The 22,036-nt window shown below is 44.2% G+C and overlaps 2 protein-coding genes across 2 annotated transcripts in view; one reads left to right on the top strand and one right to left on the bottom strand.

The window, feature by feature from the left end:
* Positions 1–7,912, bottom strand: part of rce1a (Ras converting CAAX endopeptidase 1a) — a 9,181-nt gene extending 1,269 nt beyond the window's left edge. The window contains exons 1-8 of the mRNA XM_004080001.5: positions 7,529–7,912; positions 6,845–6,947; positions 4,984–5,067; positions 4,582–4,660; positions 4,337–4,504; positions 4,190–4,261; positions 3,408–3,470; positions 1–2,317 (exon numbers count right to left, since the gene is read on the bottom strand). The exon at positions 1–2,317 is cut by the window's left edge and continues 1,269 nt beyond it. Coding sequence (XP_004080049.1) covers positions 2,088–2,317; positions 3,408–3,470; positions 4,190–4,261; positions 4,337–4,504; positions 4,582–4,660; positions 4,984–5,067; positions 6,845–6,947; positions 7,529–7,686 — 957 coding nt within the window. The 5' untranslated portion in view covers positions 7,687–7,912 and the 3' untranslated portion in view covers positions 1–2,087. The remainder of the gene's footprint in view (positions 2,318–3,407; positions 3,471–4,189; positions 4,262–4,336; positions 4,505–4,581; positions 4,661–4,983; positions 5,068–6,844; positions 6,948–7,528) is intronic.
* Positions 7,913–11,812: 3,900 nt separating this feature from the next.
* alox12 (arachidonate 12-lipoxygenase) overlaps positions 11,813–22,036 on the top strand; it is a 36,701-nt gene continuing 26,477 nt past the window's right edge. The window contains exon 1 of the mRNA XM_004080002.5: positions 11,813–12,034. Coding sequence (XP_004080050.2) covers positions 11,828–12,034 — 207 coding nt within the window. The 5' untranslated portion in view covers positions 11,813–11,827. The remainder of the gene's footprint in view (positions 12,035–22,036) is intronic.

Raw genomic sequence — 22,036 nt, 5'->3', positions numbered from 1 at the left:
TTGCTGCTGTCATGGACCGTGCTGTGTCTTTTGTGTCTCTGTGTGTGAGGTAATTGCAGTCACGAGCTCTTCATCACAGTTCACTTTCCAGTGTCTGTTGCTTTCATTTTTCTGTCTGCTAACCCTTCAATATGCTCTCCAAGCTAAATAAACAGGAACGGACATCAAGAAAGTGTGTTAAAGTAAAGATAAAGTGTGATCCATGTTTTGTTTTTGTTGTTTTAAATGAAGGTCAGTTTTAGCAAAGAACTGGACTGAACAGGAGGTCAGAGCAGTGTTCTGGTGATGGCTGATGATCCCCATCATCAAGAGAATAGTAACAATCTGACTGCTTTAGATTGTATTAGCCTGTATGGGTCTGTAAATGTTTGCATAATAAAAAAGTCTTCTTTATTAATAAAAGCTTTGCAATGATACTTCTGAGACCAACACCATGACTACTTTATTTTAAAACCTCTATCAAACTTAAGGGCGCGTTCACGCTGTCCTGTTTGGGTCACACCAGTTTGCCACTTTTTTCCATTTGGCAGGTTTGAAAACTCATCTAAACTGTGTATATCAAAGAAAACAGATGACCCCTGTGGTCATGTGACCCGTTGGTTTGTATGGGGGTCATTTGGGGCCTGTTTTCAGCTCAGAGGTTGTTTTGCCGTAATAACAGGATATGATGTCATTAAAACCCCTCCTTTCGCAAAACCAACACTCAAGTTTGTAGAATATATTTGTTGGGACATTGAGGTTACGTTAGAGCCAACGACTGGATGGTCAACTGTCAATGAGATGTACATGACTGGTTTTAATCTTGGTCATATATACACACACATCTGTGTGTGTATATTCACAGCAGTACGATGTTCCCAACACTTCAATGTACCTGCAGAAGGTAAACAGGTTTGAACCAAAGTATAAGCATGTTGGCCCCTTTACATTGAAATAAATGGGAACAGGCTGGATTTTGTAACAAACAGGTTCCACTGGTTCTGTGTAGTGGCTGCACGCCGACATGTTCCACTTTTGGTTCTAAAGCAGTTTCATGAGGGAAGTTTAAGAGCTGCCACTCATACGTGGTGTGAAGGGACACACATTTTTTCTCAGGGAAAAACAACTAAGCTGCGGGTTGCAAAAAAATAAAAAATAAAAATCAGTAGTTATGTCACAAATGCAAAGACGCATGGCCAAAAGCAAATAGAAATCTGTAGGTAAAGTGGTGGGACGATGTTAAAAGGGTTTATCCATACCAAAAGTTGAAGAATTGGCTGAATTTTTCTTTTTTTTTACCTTTCTGGTCAGAATTCATTTCAGATAAAAGCATCCCAAACAAGCAGGTGTCAGACCTCCTTAATGAGAAAAGCAAACCAAATGAAAGAGTTGAAGTGGACTTGGAAATCCGCTGAGACGAACCAAATCTACCAAACTACCTGAGGGTGAAAGCGCCTTGAACTTTTGATCATCTTTGATGTGAAATGACGCCATGAAAATGAAAGGATGCCTTTGTATTGGGCAACAATTTGTTTCCCAACCACTAATTCTAATTCTCTGTTTTATAGATTTGGATTGTTAACTCATGGACCAGCTTTACTGCTTTTTTTTATCTGATGAATCAGAACCGAGTGACAACAGTGTTTGTTTTCTTTCTCTCGATTGTTGGTCGCCTGTTTGAGTGGAGCTCAAAGATTATTTTGTAGAAAAGTTTCACATCTTTTTATCAGGAATCATGAAAAACGACCAGCAGAACTAAAAAACTAGACCTTCCATAACCACTAACCAGAGTAAAGGGACAAAGTGGAAAGAGACGGTCACCATCAATGGCACTGGTACCTCGTCCTTGATGGTGGAGCTATGTCAGCATGAGGGGAACCTCTCCGCCTCATCAACTGGACCAGCATCACTTATCGGGGGGTCAGCGAGACACAGAAGGGCTCTTTGGTGCCGGATTGGCTCCCAGTGACAGGATTTCCTAACATTTGTCAAATGAGCCGTCGGATGCGATGAAACGCTTCACGTTCTTCATCGACCTTCACCTGCAGCGATTCAGGAGAACGGCTCTTCTTCAGCGGCGTGACGGCAGCGGCGGCGTGGGGCCGGGATCAGGAGAAGCAGAGGGAGCTGGCGGAGGGGGCGAGGGTGCAGACCGGGGTGGGGAACCCGTAGAAGGAGGGGTCCGTGAAAGGAAAGAGGAAGAAGAGGAAGAGGAGGACACCCAGCAGGTAGGAGCAGAGAATCGTGAGGCGCTGGGGGTGCTCCAGAGCCGTGCTGACGGCGGGAAAACCCATGTAGTTACAGAAGGAGTGACAGAGAACCGGACCCATCAAATGACCTGTAATACAGACACAGAATCAGAACCTCTGGTTCTGGACATTTGTCTTTATTTGGGAGTGTAGACAAAGTGTAATTTCAACACTGATGAACTGAATCTGAAGAAGGAGCAGATTTTGAGGATTTGCTACAAAGTGGTGTGTCGGATTTAACATTTGGTCATCATCCCAAATGTTAAACTTCTAATGTTCTGGCAAATCTTGCCAGAACATTAGAAAAAAATGGAGCTCAGATGCCATGAACCCTATCTAACCATTCATTTCGTTTAGAATATGAGTATTTTAGAAACCTCTGTCTCATCAGCATGATCCAAACTTTCATTAAAACCCGTTGTTAAGAACTTGGTCCACGTTTTCTGCCCTGCAGTTCATCATCATTCCACTAGGGGCAGTAGAGGGGTTTTTCCTGCTCATTTCAAAATGGCTGCTTCCATGAAACCCTTGTGCCATCTTGCGGGGTCCAGGTGACCCCTCTCCCAACGGTAACATGTCTTGGACCCCACATGACAGTGCGCAAGGTTACAGGATATGAGAAAACTCGCGATATGGGATATTAGTGATCAACATTACGATGATGATATAACTTGCAATAAATGAATAAATAGAAAAACAACAAAAACATAATTACCATTTTACTGCACCCGCATAATTTAAATAAGAGTTAACCCTAGTCTACATAGGTAGGCGAAAATCTGGACCCCACAAGACGGCACAAGGGTCATGATGAGAATATCTCATCTATTACTATTTATTTTTTGAAGGAATGCTAAATCTGTCGATAAATAATTCTTTATAATTCAATTCAAGTATGGTACAAATGTGTGGATCAAATTTAGGATAGTGGGTAAATAGTGTGTTTTTTTTTTCCTGAACCCTCAAGTCAATATTATTGCATCAGAATCTGACATTGTGAGAACTCACCCAACATATCATAATCAATGCTGTCTATCTCTCATTAACAAAATGTTATTGCAATTTTATGTTATTTGATTTCTTCAAAGGCTGTAAAGAAAATGATATTGCAAGTAATGTGAGTTTTCTGTCAATTCTTTGACAGGGCTAAATACATAAACGGGAATGGAACCTGCTGACCTGTCCTGAGAAAGATGAAAGCCGTGTACGCTCCAAACACCGCCGTGTAGGAGAACTGGAACGCTGCAGGAGAACAGAGAGAAGACGGCGCCGATTTTAGCCTCAGACAGGACGGCGAGGCGCACCAACAACAACAAAGAAACAGCTTTGTTTGCTGGTTGTACATGTGCATTTGTGTTTAGCCCTTGTGCTATTCTGTGACCCCAACCTCACAGTGACGTGTTCTCCTTACCATGACAAAGGTGGATAAAGGTGGAAAGATTTCATGTAATCCATGGACACCAGTGAAGATCACAAATCATTGAAGAAAAATTGTTCAGAGCACTGTCTAGTGGGTCTAGATGACCCAACTCCCAATGTTAAAGTGCCTAGGATAGCACAAGGGTTACAGGACTGAGTTAAAGTCCCATTATCTATCACACACCTAAGTGTGTGAGATTTGTTCTCTGCATTGGACCCATCCCCTGGGGGGGCGGTGAGCTGCAGACACAGCCGCGCTCAGAAACCTCTTGGTGGTTTGGTATGACTCGGCCTGGATTTTAACTCACGACCTTTCAGTCACAGGGTGGACACTCTACCACAAGGCCACTGATCTGATCAGGGTTAAGGAATTTGTAACCCACAACTCAGACACTATGTTCTAGAAAGGGACACAGGTTGTTTTTTCTGTTCATTTTGGCTGAAAATGGCTTCATCACAATTAAAAAGACGCTGTGAAAACAGATGATCGCAGAGGGATTTTCAAAAACAACAGTGCATTCAAATAGAAATGGTTCTCTCACCTGCAGAGAGGAAGATCCCCGCCAGCGTGCCCTGCCTGAACCGCAGCAGCTCGATCACGTGGTGGAAGTGAGCTGGAAGAGCGCTCAGACTCAGAAATCCTCACCGATTCACCAGCACCAACCCAGACCGCCAAAGCCCCAACTCACCCACTCCGAAGAACAGCGGGCAGGTGAAGATGGCGGTGGCCGGCCCAGCACAGGGCACCAGCATGGGCAGCATGCAGGCCCGGAACACCAGCTCCTCCGTCAGCGGCGCCACCACCTGGTTCCTCAGCCAGCGCATGTCGCTGACGCACAGAGACCAGAAGCAGGGATCTGCAGGGACAGCGGGGATCTGAAGAAGGGCGACACTCGGAGAAACCCCAGATCCACGGATGGAGGGAGAAACTCACCAAGGGCCACTTTGACCCCATCTGTGAAGGTCCAGGGACAGTCAATGGCCAGCTGCATGAGGGGGCCCAGAAAGAGGACCTACAACATACAACCAGAACCTGGTCTGGATCCAGTTTTGATTGGCAGCACAGCTGAAGGTCTCAGCCAATAGCCCAGACCCTGAAATGACCATTTTTTATCGACAGAGGAGGGAGTTGAATTTTTGTTGCTGCTTCATGAAGAACAATTTGAAAGGAAAAACTGAATTTACCACAAAAAGTTTTTGATGTTTAGAATCCAAAACGTTCTATAACCTTCTAGAACATATACCAAACCAAGGATATTAGAGGTTTTGAGTTTTTTTTCCCAGCATTCCAGAGGCATCAAGTACACAGACAGTGATCAGAGTTGAGTTTTCATACCATAGTCAGCAGCAAAGGAAAAACAATGGCAGGGACGATGCCTTCAAGCCGGATCCCCATGAGAGCCAACAGCGAGGCGCTGGTCTGACAGCCACATGGAAAACACACAATAAATACAACACACAACACGCAATAAATCCAAGAAGGAACCCACACCAGTTTATTGCATTGTCTTTAGTACATTTTTACTCCTAAAAGTAATTTTTCTGCACATTTTTACGATTATTTTTTATTATTATTTAAACGAGATTATTTTTTTTCAACATTTTTCATACATTTTTCAACATGTAGCAGATTCTAATTACATTTGTCTCATGACTTTTGCTACCTTTTAACGCTCCACAGAGAAAAACACAAAGGTAAGCTCCGTTTTTAACCTTTTTGTTCATGCGGCTCATAGATTTTTCAAACAGCTTATTACTTTTTTGCTCTTCATCATTTGGACAAAAATTACCTTTTGCTAGAATGATGTGAATTTGAGGTGATGCAAGAAAAATGATCGTCATAGTAAAATGATTCTGTCATCCGGGTTTTGTCCTGGATCAGGACTGCCCCCTCCCATGTTAAATCCTGCCCCTGTGTTTGCAGAGCAAGTTGGAAAGAAATGATGGCGCCCCAGAAGGACCAAAAAGCACACACACACAAAAAAAAAAAATACACACTTATTAAATATGAAGGGTATTCCAGTAAGATGTCGTCCTAAACAGCATTTATTTCCATCAGTAAAAGCTGCAGCTTCTTTTAATGCTGTTATAGTGGTTTATCAAAAAGAGTTTGATAACTTAAAAGGCGTTTTTTGTTTGGAGCAAACGTTTAGCATCTGTCATAACCAGCATCTGGTTCAATGGTGCTGTGACATGATGAGGGAGCTTGGACGCTTTAGTCATTATAGACCGCAATACCGACAGTAAAAAGGTTTCATTCATTCATTCATCTTCTAATCCGTTTGTTCCCTTTCGGGGTCACGGGCTGCTGGAGCCTATCCCAGACACTTGTGGGCAATAGGGAAGGGGACACCCTGGACAGTTCGCCAGTCTGTCGCAGGGTCACAATCAAAATCACACCTAGGGGCAATTTAGAATTGCCAACTGACCTATGAAGCATGTTTTTGGACGGTGGGAGGAAGCCGGAGACCCCGGAGAGAACCCACGCATGCACGGGGAGAACATGCACTCCACACAGAGAGGTCCCCCATGTTCTGGTCAGGTCCCCCAGCCGGGACTTGAACTGGGGGCCTTCTTGCTGTGAGGCAAGAGGGCTAACCACTGCACCACCATGCAGCCCACACAAAAAAAATGGTTTAATGAGAAAATAAAACAAAAGAAAGCAAAGAACTCGAAACGGGTACAAAAGGAAAGAATTTAATTAAAAGTAGAAATAATGTCGAACCTCTAACTACACCGTTGAACTGCTTAGCATGTAGACAAGTAGAATATAACAGTTTTGGAATAAAACACTGACTTTAGGCCATTCTAGATGATAATAATAAGCATTTGTTACGCCATTGCAAGCTGGTGAGGAACGGCATTTTAAGCAGAATTCACTTTTCTAAAAAGCCATTCGAAGTGTCGTAGTGCTTTGTGTTTTTGACTCTTTTGGCTTGCCATCAAAAGCTGGACTCTGTTTATTCGTCTCCAACTGAGAGTAAATGCATAACCGTTATGATCAGAACAACTTCTAAACTCTGTTCCTGCAGTCTCTTTTGCAGGGATTTAGAAGATTTCACCCCACGCTTTGGGACTGACAAAGGAGAGGATGACTGCAGTACCAGAGCAACAACAATCCCATATTCTGAGTATGATCCTAACATCTGTTTGATAAAGACCCGGATGTGGCCGTCACTGTGCTCTGGAAAACTCACCCTGACCGCTGTGAGTTCTCGCCACGCCCAAACGAAGAGCGGCGACAGACCGGACACGACCAGGACACTGGTGAAACGCCGCTTTATCACGGTGGGATGATCCCTGTGAACACATGACCATGACTGAGAGGGGCAGCAGCAGCCGTCACCGCACATGCTCAGTGTGGCAAATGGGAGACATGACATTCACTCCACCCAGCCCACTGGAAATTCACTTCTTGAATATCTTTGAAAGTCAAATGAAGAAAAATAAATAAAACAAAGGTTTGATTTTCACTTTAAATGTCTCAGAAATGTAAAATCAATGTTTTCTAGGACGTCATTTCTGCAGCGCAGTAGGAATTGATTAGTAATTTGTCACATGGTTATGAGCAGAACCTTAAGTGGTTCTAAATATGAGCAGAACCTTAAGTGGTTCTAAATAATTTCTAAATATTTTATTTCTAATCAACAAAAGCCAGAAAGTAAAGTCGAGCGCCCTCTAGTGACCATCTCAGGCAATGGGTCCCCTCTCTGACCCCTCCAGAGGTCCGACCGTTGATGCAGCGGTTCCGGTGTTGACCTGAGAACAGCTGTTCAGATTCCCAGAACAACACCGAACCCGCTGATCCAAACAGAACTGGACGCCATTTGGAATATATGACGCTCACCGGCATCAGACTCAGAGGGTTCTGCCGAACTCACCTGGGCAGGTCGCTCTTCCACACGTACAGGCTGCCAACATACGAGCAGGCGAGCAGCAGACAGGACAGAACCGACACCCAGCACAGCCCGTCCGGAACCGCAGAGCCGGACTGCATCGGTTCTGTCAGACGGTGTGGGGAAAAGTCGCCCTCCATCATGTTAGCCAAACACGAGGAGCCCACCGAAGCGACTAACGCGCATCAGCTCCGTCCCCTACAGTCATCCGGGCCTGCGAACCGACACCAACAGCAGCCACGTGCAGATTACCCGCGAGCCAGCGGCGTGTTTAATCCAGTTTTTAATCTGCACTCCTCTGCTAACGAGGCTAGCTGTGGCTAGCTAAACCGTCGCATGCTTTTTTCGTCATCAGTAGCGACTGCGTCCGTGTTTTTTTTCTTTCCAACTTTATTAAACTTTGAAACATTTACAGCAGATAAACTGTTTGCGTTCCGTGTGACGGATTAATCCGAATTATTGTTCGGGTTTGGTAACATCCCTAAACCTTTATGTACCACACTGAATGAAATAAAGAAGAAATACATTTCCCCACCACATAAACACAGGACAGACCATAATAACCCTTATTAAATAAATAATCTACATTTGTCATTATAGGTGCATATCTGAGTGTCTGGATAAAGCTTTTTTTTTTACAATAAATATTGATTGCCTGAAGTTTGTCTTATTAAATACACTTGAATATAGGTATAGCAAGTATACCACAGATCATGTATGTATATTATTGGAAGTATTACCAACTGAGTACTTCTTCAGGCTAAATTGAAAAAATAAAATACTATCTATGATAGTAAACTTCAACTATACTGCCTCACTTATACAGTAAACCCTTGTCTTTCGCTGGGGTTACGTTCCAAAAAGAACCTGTGATAGGCAAAATCCATGAAAAACAAAACATTTTACAGGCTCAAGCATTTGTTTCACAAATAAAAGTACTGTAGAAACGTTTTTTCAACAAATAACTTCTGTACTGTACTGTCAAATAATAATTTGAATCATCAATGTGAACAGAAGGCTTCAAATTGCGGAGATTAGCCCCGCCCACCGTTTAAAGTCCACCATTTACAATGATCATGAAAAAAATACAAAGTAGAGTCGGACAAATAGTGAGTCAGGTGTATTTCACTGCTCATCAGACTGAGCCGCTGCATCCTGACTCCGCTCTGCAGCTTTTCTTCTTCTGAAGCCCGCGGTGCAGGTGTGTTTGTTCGGGGGAAGAACATAGTGATAGGCAGTTGTTGTTGCTCTTTTTTCTATGGGTTTTAGAGAAACTCGAAATTGCAAGAGAATTTGCACGTACGTAATGTAAATTTGGCAATCTGATTTACGTACGTGTACATATTAAACTGCATCGTTATTGACGCACAGGTAGAGAAGAAGCGGAGTGACTTTTTAGCCAATCAGAATGCAGAACACAATGTACGATGTAAATCCGTGAAGTAGCGAAACCGTGAAAAGTAAACCGCGTTATAGCGAGGGATCACTGTAAACCAAGTATAACTGTAGTACATTAACATTTGCTTTAAGGTAGACTTTCCAGGCGATACCTGAGCTAACAGCGGTCCCCATCAGCTCGACTCGACTCCATCAGAACTCCAAACAGAGATATCTGAACAGGACACACTCCAATGCTCAGAGCTTAACTAACCACAGTGTCATCTGCATATGGAAGCGATTCTGTAGCATGATTAAAAATAAAAGTCAAAACCAGAAATGCAGCTTCATTTTCAAAATGAAGCTGCATTTTCTGACTCAAAATTAAAATGAAAAAGTAATCCACCAAAATGCTTTTTCATTCTCTTCTTCAACACTGCTTATTCGGTCACTTAATTAAAATGATATTTGACATTTCATTTTCAAAAAGTTCTCCGGTAATGTGTAGCAAAATTCATTTAGAAGTATCTAATTTGACAATTACAATGGATTAACAGAAATGCTTCTTCATTTTCAAAATGTAACTGCATCAAATGACTCAAAATTAAACTGAAAAATCAATACTTCAAAATGCTTTTTCATTTCTACTTAAAAAACGTTTATTCTGTGTCATAAATAAAATGAAAATGCAAAGAGGGGATTGCATTTTTATTTTCACATGCACCCTGCGAACACTGTCGCATAATTCAATTCGAATTAGCATTTCCAGCACAGATAAGAACTTTCCTGATATTTTTAACTCTTCCTTTTCTGAGCTTCACTGCCCTTTTATATCAGTTTATTTTCTTACTAACCACTCTGACTCGTTTGTTTTAGCCAGAGTTAAAAAGACAAGACTTAAGACCTCATCGTTGATAGTTTCTTAAATCTGATTCAGGCTCAGTTCATTTTGAGGCCTCAGGCAGCTGCCTTCTCTGTTGAGAAACGTTAACACAACTTCTAAGAGCAGAAACAACACACCACCACACAACCAGTTAAATAAATATTCTGTTTGCTCAGCCTCCTGCTAGCTTACAGCTCCTCGTGCCTCCATCCTTACTTTACCAGTGCAAAAATGGTGAGCAATATTGGAGCTATCCAGCCGTATAGTTTTAATCCAGATTCCAGATCAGAGGAGGAAAACAAAGACGTCCGTGGATGTTTTTGTCTGGTAGTGGATGCATCGGAATGAAGCAGACCAGGGAGCTTATGGCTTGCCGTAGAAACTTCTATCACAGCTTTTTTCCAGAGGGAATTTTTTTGTCTGCTTCAAATTCACAACAATTTTATGAGGCCAGAACAGTCTCATAATTCAGAAATGCACACAGTCTGTGTCACAAATACACACACTCCAATTCACAACTGTAATTTTATGCAAACGTGCAATATAAATTTGGAATGCACACGTTGTGTTACACACATTCATACCCTGTGTTTTACAAACACACGCGTTGTGTTACACACATGCACACTAAATGTTTTACGAATGCACAATTAGTGTTTTTCACAAATGTGCACACTGTTTTACAAAAACAAAAGAAATGTCTCAGAAATTCGCAATAAATGTTTTAGAAATGCACAATAGATACATTTTTTGGTACACTTGTGATATCTGTCACTCAAACTCATCAGCAAAGCAGGCGTGTTTGCTTTCAGCCAATCGAATGGCCCCTTAAACTTTCTCTACACTTCTATTCGATTGACCATTCGATTGGCTGAAAGCGAACACGCCCACTTTGCTAATGAGTTTGATTGACAGATTCATTACTCACTGATGACATTACATGACCTGCTGCTCAGGAAAGCCTCAAAATTCACTGCAGGGATTTCTCTCACAAATGTGGGGAGATTCACAATAGAGGGTTTTGTAAATGCACATTCTGCAATTTGCATGATCTAAGACTTCATATTATAAGTGTACCTGAAAAGTATGTTTGTGAAACATTTATTGTGCATTTATGAAACATTGTGTTTTTGTGAAACACAGCGTGCATATTTGTGAGAAACACTTATTGTGCATGTGCAAAACATGTAGTGTGTGTTTGTGAAACACAGGGTGTGCAATTCCAAATTTATATTGCACGTTTGCATGAAATTACAGTTGTGACAGACTGTGTGCATTTGTGAATGATGAGAATGTTCTGGCATCATACAATTTAAATAAAGAAACACTCAGAAATACACTTTTCATCCTCATTTTCTTTATATATGTCCTCCATCATCGGAGAAATGCTACAAGAACCTGTTAAAAACACCAAAACAACACTCAAACATGATTTTTGTTAAAAATTCTTACCTGAGAGCACCTGGTAGAGAGGCACATCGTATCACTAGGACAACATTTGTCGCCACTGCCATAGACACGATGACTCGGAGCAACTCGGACCAATCACTGTCGACTGGTTTCAACATGGCGGCGCCCGTATCAGGAAGCCACGGTGAGGGATTCTGCTTTGTTTCGCGAGAGCCGGAGGTAATGCATTGTGACGTCACACCTCAATTGGTCCATTATTTTACAGCCTATGGCCTTTAATAAAGAGGAGACCAGGAGAAGAGAACCCTGAGCAGCTAAAGCTCACAGATTCTGTGTCTATATAGCCCCACAAAGTTTTTCATGTTGGAGATGCTCTGAACTTTAGTCAGGTGTGTCTTTGTTCAAAGATATCATCAGGATGAAATTGTTAACCTGCATTTATGGTGATTTCAGCTGATATTTTCCCCTCAGCCAGCAGTGTTTGCATTCCAGGGAGAGATTGACAAAGAGTCTATTGACAGGACTTTGCTGTGTGAAAGTTAGAAGGTGGGCGTGTTGGAAACACTTCCTCTAACCTGAACACAGCTGATTCCTGACGCAGAGGAAAGCTTTGCATGAATGAATGTTACACTGAAAAGCCCACAAATGTGAGCAGAGGTCCAGAAGAACAGGCAGCTTCCAGAGGAGTAACAGCTTTCAAAGGAGAGAAAAGCTTCCAGAGGAGTAACAGCTTTCAAAGGAGAGAAAAGCTTCCAGAGGAGAGAACAGCTTCCAGAGGAGATAACAGCCACAGGTCTTCAGGAAAAAAGACTTCAACTGAGGTACAATTTTTTTTTTGGTTCTGACACATTTTTTTAAAGATAACGGATATTTAAACTTCCTGAGATCCAAACTTTGGTTTGGAATTTTTTTTAAATCTTCAAAAACGTAAAGTCTCCATATGTGGACACAGGGTCTCAGAAGGTAAAAGATTTGATGCAAAAATAGTCTTATCCTCAAAAATGAACTCAAGTAATAATTTAAGTGCTAAACTTGAGGTTAAAACTTTTGAATGTAAAAAAAAAGAGGCATCTCTTTAGGTTGTTAAGCAGCAGAATGTTAACTGGATAAGTTCCATCCTTATTATCTAGTGTTTTAATGAGCATCCCAATCTTTTGTAAAACAATTATTTAACATGGTACCACTTACATTAAGTAGAAAACTGTTGAGAGAAAAACCTGCTCTTGTCCCGACGCGTGAGGAGTCAGAGGAAAGAGTTTTCAGAGCTGAAACACCAGCACATCCGAGTGAACAGAGGAAAAGGTGAAGAAACCTTCACTGTGTCCCAACCTTTAACAGAACATCCTGACTGCGACACACCAGCGCCTCAACCACTGAGAGTCGTTTGTTATAAACAAAGTTTGATTGAACGTCTGCAAAACAGCACAAAACCGGAATCAGAAATTCTTCACCCAGAGATACAATTGGAAGAAAATGGACTCTATGTGAATGTCACCACACTGCCCAGCTACCACCGTGAGGACACGCACCAAAATACGGACCAAAATACACAAATGATGCAGTCCCACCACAAATCTGCGAGCTCGCCACAAATCTACTCTGGCGAAATAACATCAAAACGGCAACACAAATCTAAAATCCTATCTTAACTGATGTTCCAAAGATGTTTTTACTCTCCGAACACTGATGTGTTTCCCATCTTCTGCCTATGAGAAGAGAAGACGACGAACCCAGGATGTTGACAGCTCAGCGGACACACCTGGAGGATCTGCAGGCACAATTTTCCTCAACTTCAACCGCCCCTCACTCCACTAGCTGCGTTTCCATTGACTATGAAATTGCACAAACTGCACAGTGGTCAGCGCTCTTGCCTCACAACAAGAAGGCCCCTGATTCAAGTCCCGGCTAGGGGACCTGAAACACGACACGTCCCGGGATAGGCTCTGGCAGCCCCCTGACCCCGTAAGGGCACAAACAAATTAGAACAGTGGTTCTCAAACTTATTTTCTTGTTCCCCTCTTTTAAGGAGGAAAAATTTACCCTGCCCCCCCCCCCCCCCCCCCCCACACACACACACACACGCAGTGGAAAACTGACAAAATATGCCAAAACATTTATCTTCTATCCCGTTTTATCCCTTTCGGGGACACGGGGCTGCCGGAGCATATCCCAGCCACTCATGGGCGAAAGCAGGGGACCCCCTGGACAGGTCACAGTTGATCATGCACACTCACATTCACACCTATGGTGACCAATGAACCTATGAAGCACATTTTTGGATGGTGGGAGGAAGCCGAAGTCCCCAGAGAAGCCCACGCATGCACGGGGAGGACATGCAACTCAACACTAAAAGGTCCCCAGCCAGGACTTGAACCAGGGGCCGTGAGGTAAGAGCGCTAACCACTGCACCACCGTACAGCCCCCCCCCAAAAAAGAAAAAAAAACAAAACAAAAACATTGGACTTTAATTACCATATTGTCTCTGCGCCCCCCAAGGGAGGCGCGCCCCACAGTTTGAAACCCACTGGATTGGAAAATGAATGAATGAATGAATGAATGAATGATTGAATGAATGGATTTGCATATTCTATTGAAATATAATCATTACGAAATTATTGCACACACAACCACACAATGATGCAAGGCTCAGCTCTTCAAAAAAAAAATAATACAGACATCAGTCGCTTTGAGATTTCTTCAATCCTATTTCTTAAGTCGGGAGAATGACCAGAAAATGCGAACGGAATAAAATTAAGAGGTTTTATTGTCCCTAACAAAGAGCTCTAAGCAAAATAAAACAGATCGGTCTGGGTGTCCAAAATCAAGGCCTGCAATACGCCAGAGAATACAATCCGAATCACATGCAGCTTGTCTGGAGACAAAGAAACTTCCTTGAGTGCAGACTTTTAAACATGTGGTCAGAATCTACTCCCACGGAAGCAAGATGGCGGCTGTATCTCCACCTCTGGCCGCTCGAGATTGGCTGACAGAGGAGCCCGCCTACTTCCTTTAGTCCATACTTGAAATCACAGCATCTGGTCTCTGGGGGCAACCTCACAGGTGGACACGGTACGGAATCCCCATGGGTCCACCACAGGTGGCAGGAACTGTCACCGCAGGAAGTCGATCCCAGAGCTTTGTTCTCCACACATGAACGGACGCCTGAAGTGGTTCCCATAGCTACAATCAGTCCCAGAGATTAATGGGATTAATTTATGGCCCATGTCAGACCTACAACCAAATGGCCTTAGAAGATCAAAGAATCCCTTTCTTTCCCCTGACGGGGATGAGCGTGGAGCTGAAGTCAAAACCTTCTCACATATGCAACTTAAGGAAGCTTCTTCAAAGTTCAAAGGATGTTAAAGCACACACCTCAGCACATGACTAATATTCAATGTAATAAAAATTAAGACTGACAACCCTAATGAAATGACCAAAAATATAAATTCCTTCAATAGCAATGGAAGTACTTTTCTTGTATTAAATGAGTCATGTGACCAACAACCAGATGGCGATGCGCTTCTTAGTAGGATCTGGCGGTCTTGGGCGCTGCACAGCGGGCGCCACCAGAGGTCTCACAGCATCACAGCTCATCAGAGCGTGTCATGTGGAATTGTTGCTCCTCTGTAATATCACCGACCACCATTTACCAATATGGCTTCATCCGTAGCCCCTCCCACATGTAAGGAGCTGGCCGCTCCATGACCTGAAGAAGACGCTGACGTCTCCTTTGATAGATGATGATGAGCACCAGTGCCGTGGCAGAAATTTGACTGTATCTGCTGTCAATCAAAGTATTGTTCACCTCCATCACAATGCTTTTGAATGACTTATCGCATGAGTTGGTTTGTGTTTATTCGCTTTATTATGATTTGATAGAAACAGTGTCATTGGGAAATTGTATTCTTTTGACATTTCTAGAGTTTCAATAAGGTTTTGCACATATGTGTGATGGAAACACAGCTGACAACCTCCAAAGTTGGTTTTCAGTCCAGCTGAAACTCTAAACTCAGAGAGACGTTCAGCATCTTCACCCACTCACTCACTCAGAAAAATGGTGGCGTTCTGTTCATCCAAACAAACGCGCTCATTTCTCAGTCTTGTCATGTTTTTTTCAGAAACTAGGACACAGAAGAGATAAAACTGTCTTCTACCTCTCTTATAACAACCAAGTGAATAATGCTTATCCAGAGAATTTTACAAGACTAGTCTGAGACAAACAGCTGTTGGTTCATGACTCCTGCCAACTTGGACTGGGGAAATGTCCCTTCACTTTGCATTAACTCACTTTAATTATTGATCAAGTTGCTAATAACATGAAGTTCATGCTTTTTTTTTATGAACCATGGTTAAACTACAGCAGCCTTTAGATCTGCTCCTCCAAACTTTAACTTTTAAAATAATGTTGAGCTTACAGACGAGGTGTGTGTGTGGGGGATGGGGGGTATAGGGCTCATAGACTCATTCCAGCTGCTTTGTGGGAGTTTTTGATTCTTTCAGCACCAATGTTGGAGTCAAAATAACACCTCAAAAGTTCCACGCATTTTCCAAACCTACTTGAGGGTTGCTGGGGCCTATCCCCTCTGCCACAGACTTATCGCACATTTTGGTCAAAGGCGACTTTAATATTCATGTTCTTAACATGAAAGATTGATTTGCTTTGGAGTTCTGTGGCGGATCAGGAGGCCGTTCTGCTGGTTCTGATCACAGATGTTGATGTTTTCAACACGGTTGTGGGTCTTTCTCATCACTTGTGTGTTTTCTTTTGTGTGGTGGTTGTGCCTACTGCTCAAACGACAAATCTGACTCCAGTTCAGTTCAGTTGCAGGCTGTGGGATTATTACAGAGCATAACATGTTTTGGTTTGCTTCTTGAGGACAAAACTCCGTTTTTTTACACAGATGCAGCTAAGAAGGTGACAGAAGAAAAACTGTGTGGGGAAATTGACACGTACATTATGCAAAAACTGAACCAACTGAGCATCGCTACAACGCCACAGTTAGCCTGATTATTGTTGCTGATAATGTCCATTTATTAATGACCAGTGTGACTCCTCCCCCCAGGCAATCCAAACAGGAAGTACTTACTGGTTCCAAGAAGCCAAAATCCCATAGACTTCTATTGAGAAATAAACAGCTGTTACTCAGTCGTTCTATTAGTCAGACGAACCATTCTTCTTCTGATACCTTTTTCTTAACATGTTCTTGCTAATCCTATATATTTTTTTCGTGATATTTTTTACTTTATCACATCTTTTTCAAGTCATCAACTGTCAGATGCCTCAGTAAAAGCACTTGGCCCCCGCTGGCCCCCACCTCCAACGTTTGATGGACAGATTCTCCTGAGCCGCTTTCAGTTGAAGGACTGTGGACTTTGAACAAGCTTACTCCTGATTGGCATCAGAGCGACAGGCAAACTGTGGCAGAAGTGTGATGGTGTGGGGTTGGACTCCAGCTTCAGGACTTTCATAATTTTTGCCTATTAGCTGTTCGTAACCTTAAACTCAATAGAACTGGGTGGACAATGATCCAAACACTTCAGTAAGTTCACCTCTGAATGACAAAAATGAGGTTCTCCCAAATTTATCATGAGCTTAAATGTGTTTTTCATGCTGAGCAGACAGGGTTTCTTTTAATTCTGGGTGTCTTTTGATTATTGTAATTAGTTTATCATGAAGAATTAACAAAGAAGCAAATAAAAACAATGAAGACATCCGTCTTTTTGCTGCACTGTAGTGAAATCTTCTTTTAATTGAAAAACACTTTTTCCCTTTGACCGTAACGCTGCTGTTTTTCCATAAGTGAAGCTGTTTTCTGATAGAAAAGAGCTTCTTTCATTCCTCACTTGTATAACAGATGATGCATTTGCATCAGAGGGCAGTGGAAACATGGAAACAAGCAAAAACGGGCCTTTCTGAAAGGACCAGTGCGTTATGTGGATCAGATGTTCAGCTTCATTATGTCACACAGCAGGAGCAGGTCTTCATAAAAACCTGTTCCAACAACAAACCATTTGATTCTGCAGACCATGCATCTGTTCTCTCTGTTGCTTATTAGCTAAAAAATTTGATTAGAGATTCAAATCCTGTCCAGGAATAGAGCCTCTGACAGCGACGGCTTGTTTATTTGTTTGCATTCTCTGAGACCTTATTTTCATCTTACCTAACCCTGATCACAGAAGATTTGCCTCTTTATGTAACTTAATGATGAAGAAACCGCTCTTTGTGGAGTTGGTTTTGTGACCACAAGGTGTGAAGAAATAGGAAGAAAGACCAACTGTCAAAGCAGCTAAAGCTCACTTCACAAATGACAGGCCTGTCTCCCTCAACTTTCTCCTGGAAAAACCTTTTTAAAATTAGACTTTGCAAATTCAGTAATAAATATAATTGACTTGCAGACAGCCAGCACGATTTTAGAGTGAGCATCATTGGCTCCAATGGAGCTAACTGGAGCAAATAACTAATGTCATAGGAGAGAATAAAAATGCAGTTGGAGTTTGCATAGATTTGAAAAAAAAAAGCATTCAGTACAATAAATCATGATCTTCTAATTGATAAAACTGATTGACTTGGACCAGCTTTAGACTGGGTGAAAAGCTATTTGAGAGACAGGCAGCAATTTGTGAAAATGGGAGACCATAGCTCAACAGTTGTAGATATTGTTTGTGGTGTCCCTCAAGGATTAAGGATTGTTTTGAGAGAAATAATTTATTACTGAATCTGGATAGGACAAAAATCGTTTTTTCTGGCAACAATAATATAAAAGAGCAAATTAAGATAGAACTAGCAGGAGTGACATTGGCAACAGTAGCCGCGGTTACATGGGCAGAATATCTTGATCGGATCAATGGTCGGGTTAAAATTCACCCGTGCACATGGGCACAGAAAACTTTTTTCCGATTAGAACAAACGTTCCCATGGCTCACACAATGATTTGGGCATGCGCAGTAGTGTAAAATCACCCGGATGAGGAAATAGGTCCCGTTGTAAACAAACCGCTGCCACAAACAGGCAGCATGTGCAGCAGTTCCCAAATTCGAGACGATCTTCCAAACGTGCTTTTAATAATGTTATGAATATTATGAAGTGCCTGTTCGCTCATCGTTATATTTAATCCATGTGGTCAGTGCTGTTTTGTGGAAGAATTAAGATGGAAGAAGGCTTAGGGCAGGCTAACACGGGCTAACAACATGATTAGCCTGATGGACACAAAATCCAGGACCATGCGAGAAACGCAGCAATCTGCGTCTTGGCTGCGCGTAAATGTCTGGGAATAACATCAGCCTTTATTTTGTCGGGACACAACTGGAAACACAAATCCACGTGATTGTTTGAACCGTTTCTAAGGACTGGGCAACATTTATTTCTGCTCTGAAAAGTTCACACACTGCTCCAAAGCCACTCTGTGAGCTAGCAGCCCGAGCTCTGTTCGAACACGGTTCCTGCTGAGTCCTGCAGCCGCTAACCCAGAGCGGCGGGACGGATCGCAGTATGAATTCTCCCACACATAACAAAACAACAAAACGCACACTTAACAAGCATCCTCCTCCCATCAGACACAAAATTATTTATCCAGCTCCTCTGCTCACTCGGGTGCCAGTGGACCGAGTGAGCGTCGGGGGGCACGAAGCGCTCCTGCCCCGCATCTCCCTCGTGAGGGGTGTAAGCGAGGGGAGAGCCAGCGGGGTGAGAGCGGAGCGGCGCTTTACACGGGGCGTCCGCAGAGCAGCTGGTATGCCCCGTATGAGCTCCAAAGCTTTCTCTCAGCGAAACACCGTCTATCCATGACGTAAACCAGAGCAGTAGTGACACACAATCGGAATGACCGTTTACATACTCCACGATCGGATAAATGATCGGTATAACCCACCTATCTCGATCGGAAAGAAATTCTGATCCAAAAGAGTCTGATCGGGGCAGAGTATTCCGAACGGCGCGTTTACATGACGCATTTTCTTTCCGATCAGGCGTTCTTTCCGATTACTTTTGCCCATGTAAACGCTGCTAGTGAATCATTTCAAACTCCTGGGGGTGACTTTAGATGACAAGTTTTCCTTGAAACAGCACCTCAGCACTGTACATGGCCAAAGAGAAACGCATTCTAAACCAAGGTGCAGTAAGAATTATTCATAATGCAAGTTATCGACATCACACTATAAGTTATGTCTAAAATCAGAGATTCTAAAGCTTTTGGATCTAATAGAACACAGAATACTACAAATGATTTACAAAGCAGGACGGAATTTACTACCAGTACATTTACAATTAATGTTTTCTGACGGATTGGGAGGTTATAGTTTGAGGAAAGAAAATAAATTTAGAGTGCTGAAGTCACGCACAGCTAAAAAGGGCTATTGTATAATAATATATGGAGTTAAGTTATGGAACAGTCTGAATTATACGCTCCGGTTGAGCAACAGTATAAACAATTTAAGCAAAAACATAAAAGATTTCAGTAAATATAGTCACGAAGAAGAATGATAAATGTAACTGAGTTACACAGGTTGTTATTTGTGTAGGTGCTAGTTTATCCCTTGTGCTATCCTAGGCACTTTAACATTGGGAGTTGGGTCATCTAGACCCACTAGACAGTGCTCTGAACCTTTTTTCTTCAATGATTTGTGATCTTCACTGGTGTCCATGGATTACATGAAATCTTTCCACCTTTATCCACCTTTGTCATGGTAGGGAGAACACGTCAATGGAAGGGTGGTGTCATGGTTGGAGTTTCTTTTGTATTGTTTTTTGCTTTCCGTTTTGGTCTGTCATGATTGAGTTCTGTTTCCTGTTTTATTTTGAAAGGTTTCCTGTCTTGTCATGTTTGAGTTTTACTTCCTTTGTCCCAATCTGTCCTGATCATGTTCACCTGTGTCTTGTCTGCCCTGTCTGTATATAAGTCTTGTCTCTGCCTTCCTTTTGTGCTGGTCCATTAATGTCATTAATGACTCTTTGTCCCTGACTCCCTTCTGCCTTTTTCATGCTATGCCACAGTAAGTTTAGTTGTAGTTTTGGTTTCCTGCTCTGCAGTGCTTTTTGTTAGTCATTAAACCCTTTGTCCTGGAACCGTGTGCTCCCGTCTCTGCATTCTGGGTCCTTCACGCTACCACAGCCCCCCCCAACCTGACAGAATGGACCAGCCATATTTTTTCCTGGACCCAGCAGAGCGAGACATGCGGTTACTGGAGGCCTACTGCCTGGAAGCACCGAGGACAAGGTCTTACTGGGATTTTGACCAGGCCCAGTTCTCCACTTTTGCCCCCCATGCCATGAGGGGGGGGTCGTCGCCGCCGCCACCGTCCCCTTCAACATCCCATTCCTGTTCCGGAGGTGGTCCTGCACGCACCACAACCCGTTCCAGAGGTGGCCCCGGATGCACCCCAGTCCCTTCCTGTTCGGTGGTGGTCCCGGATGCACCACAGCCTGTACCGGTGGTGGTCCTGGATGCACCCCGACCCGTCTCTGCTCCCAGGGGGGTGCCGGCTGCACCCCGACCCGTCCCTGCTCCCAGGGGGGTGCCGGCTGCACCCCGACCTGTCCCCGCTTCCATGGTGGTGCCTGAAACACACCGACCCATCCCTGCTCCCAGGGGGGTGCCGGCTGCACCCCGACCTGTCCCCGCTTCCATGGTGGTGCCTGAAACACACTGGCCCGACCCGCCGGAGCTCGACGATTGGCCCAACACTGACTTTGCCACGCTGTTCCCTGACTCCATGCCTGACCCCCCCCGGCTGACTCCATGCCTGACCCCCCCGGCTGACTCCATGCCTGACCCCCCCGGCTGACTCCATGCCTGACCCCCCGGCTGACTCCATGCCTGACCCCCCGGCTGACTCCATGCCTGACCCCCCGGCTGACTCCATGCCTGACCCCCCCGGCTGACTCCATGCCTGACCCCCCGGCTGACTCCATGCCTGACCCCCCGGCTGACTCCATGCCTGACCCCCCGGCTGACTCCATGCCTGACCCCCCGGCTGACTCCATGCCTGACCCCCCCGCTGACTCCATGCCTGACCCCCCGGCTGACTCCATGCCTGACCCTGACTCCATGCCTGACCCTGACTCCATGCCTGACCCTGACTCCATGCCTGACCCTGACTCCATGCCTGACCCTGACTCCATGCCTGACCCTGACTCCATGCCTGACCCTGACTCCATGCCTGACCCTGACTCCATGCCTGACCCTGACTCTATGCATGACCCTGACTCCATGCTTGCCCTCTTGGTGGGCAACTTGACTGACCCACCGGCCGACTGCTGGCAGAACCCAGTCTTAGCCATACTCGCCCCAGACTATATGCCAGACCCGCCTCGTCTGCCATGCAGGACTGCGCGGGCTCCCGGCCGTCCTCCGGACCTGCCTAGCCGGACAGCGCGGGCTCCCGGCCGTCCTCCGGACCTGCCTAGCCGGACAGCGCGGGCTCCCGGCCGTCCTCTGGACCTGCCTAGCCGGACGGCGCGGCCTCCCGGCCGTCCTCCGAACCTGCCTCGCCGGACAGCGCGGCCTCCCGGCCGTCCTCCTGACCTGCCTTGCCAGACAGCTTGGCCTCCCGGCCGACCTCCGGACTCTTCTCGGCCTCGCTGGAGTGCCAAGCCCGGCCTCCCTGTACTTTGTGGCCTATCTAAGTTCGTCTCACGGGCCCCCTCCTCCTTGGTTGACTTCTGGAACCTCTGTGCGGTTCCTTGAGGGGGGGGGGGTACTGTCATGGTTGGAGTTTCTTTTGTATTGTTTTTTGCTTTCCGTTTTGGTCTGTCATGTTTGAGTTCTGTTTCCTGTTTTATTTTGAAAGATTTCCTGTCTTGTCATGTTTGAGTTTTACTTCCTTTG

The sequence above is a fragment of the Oryzias latipes genome, chromosome 18 (genome assembly GCF_053564925.1).
Source record: "Oryzias latipes strain Hd-rR chromosome 18, Olatipes_Hd-rR_3.1".
Classification (NCBI taxonomy): Eukaryota; Metazoa; Chordata; class Actinopteri; order Beloniformes; family Adrianichthyidae; genus Oryzias; species Oryzias latipes.
Note: the sequence above shows the minus strand (reverse complement) of the source record. Positions and strands in the feature narration are given on the sequence as shown.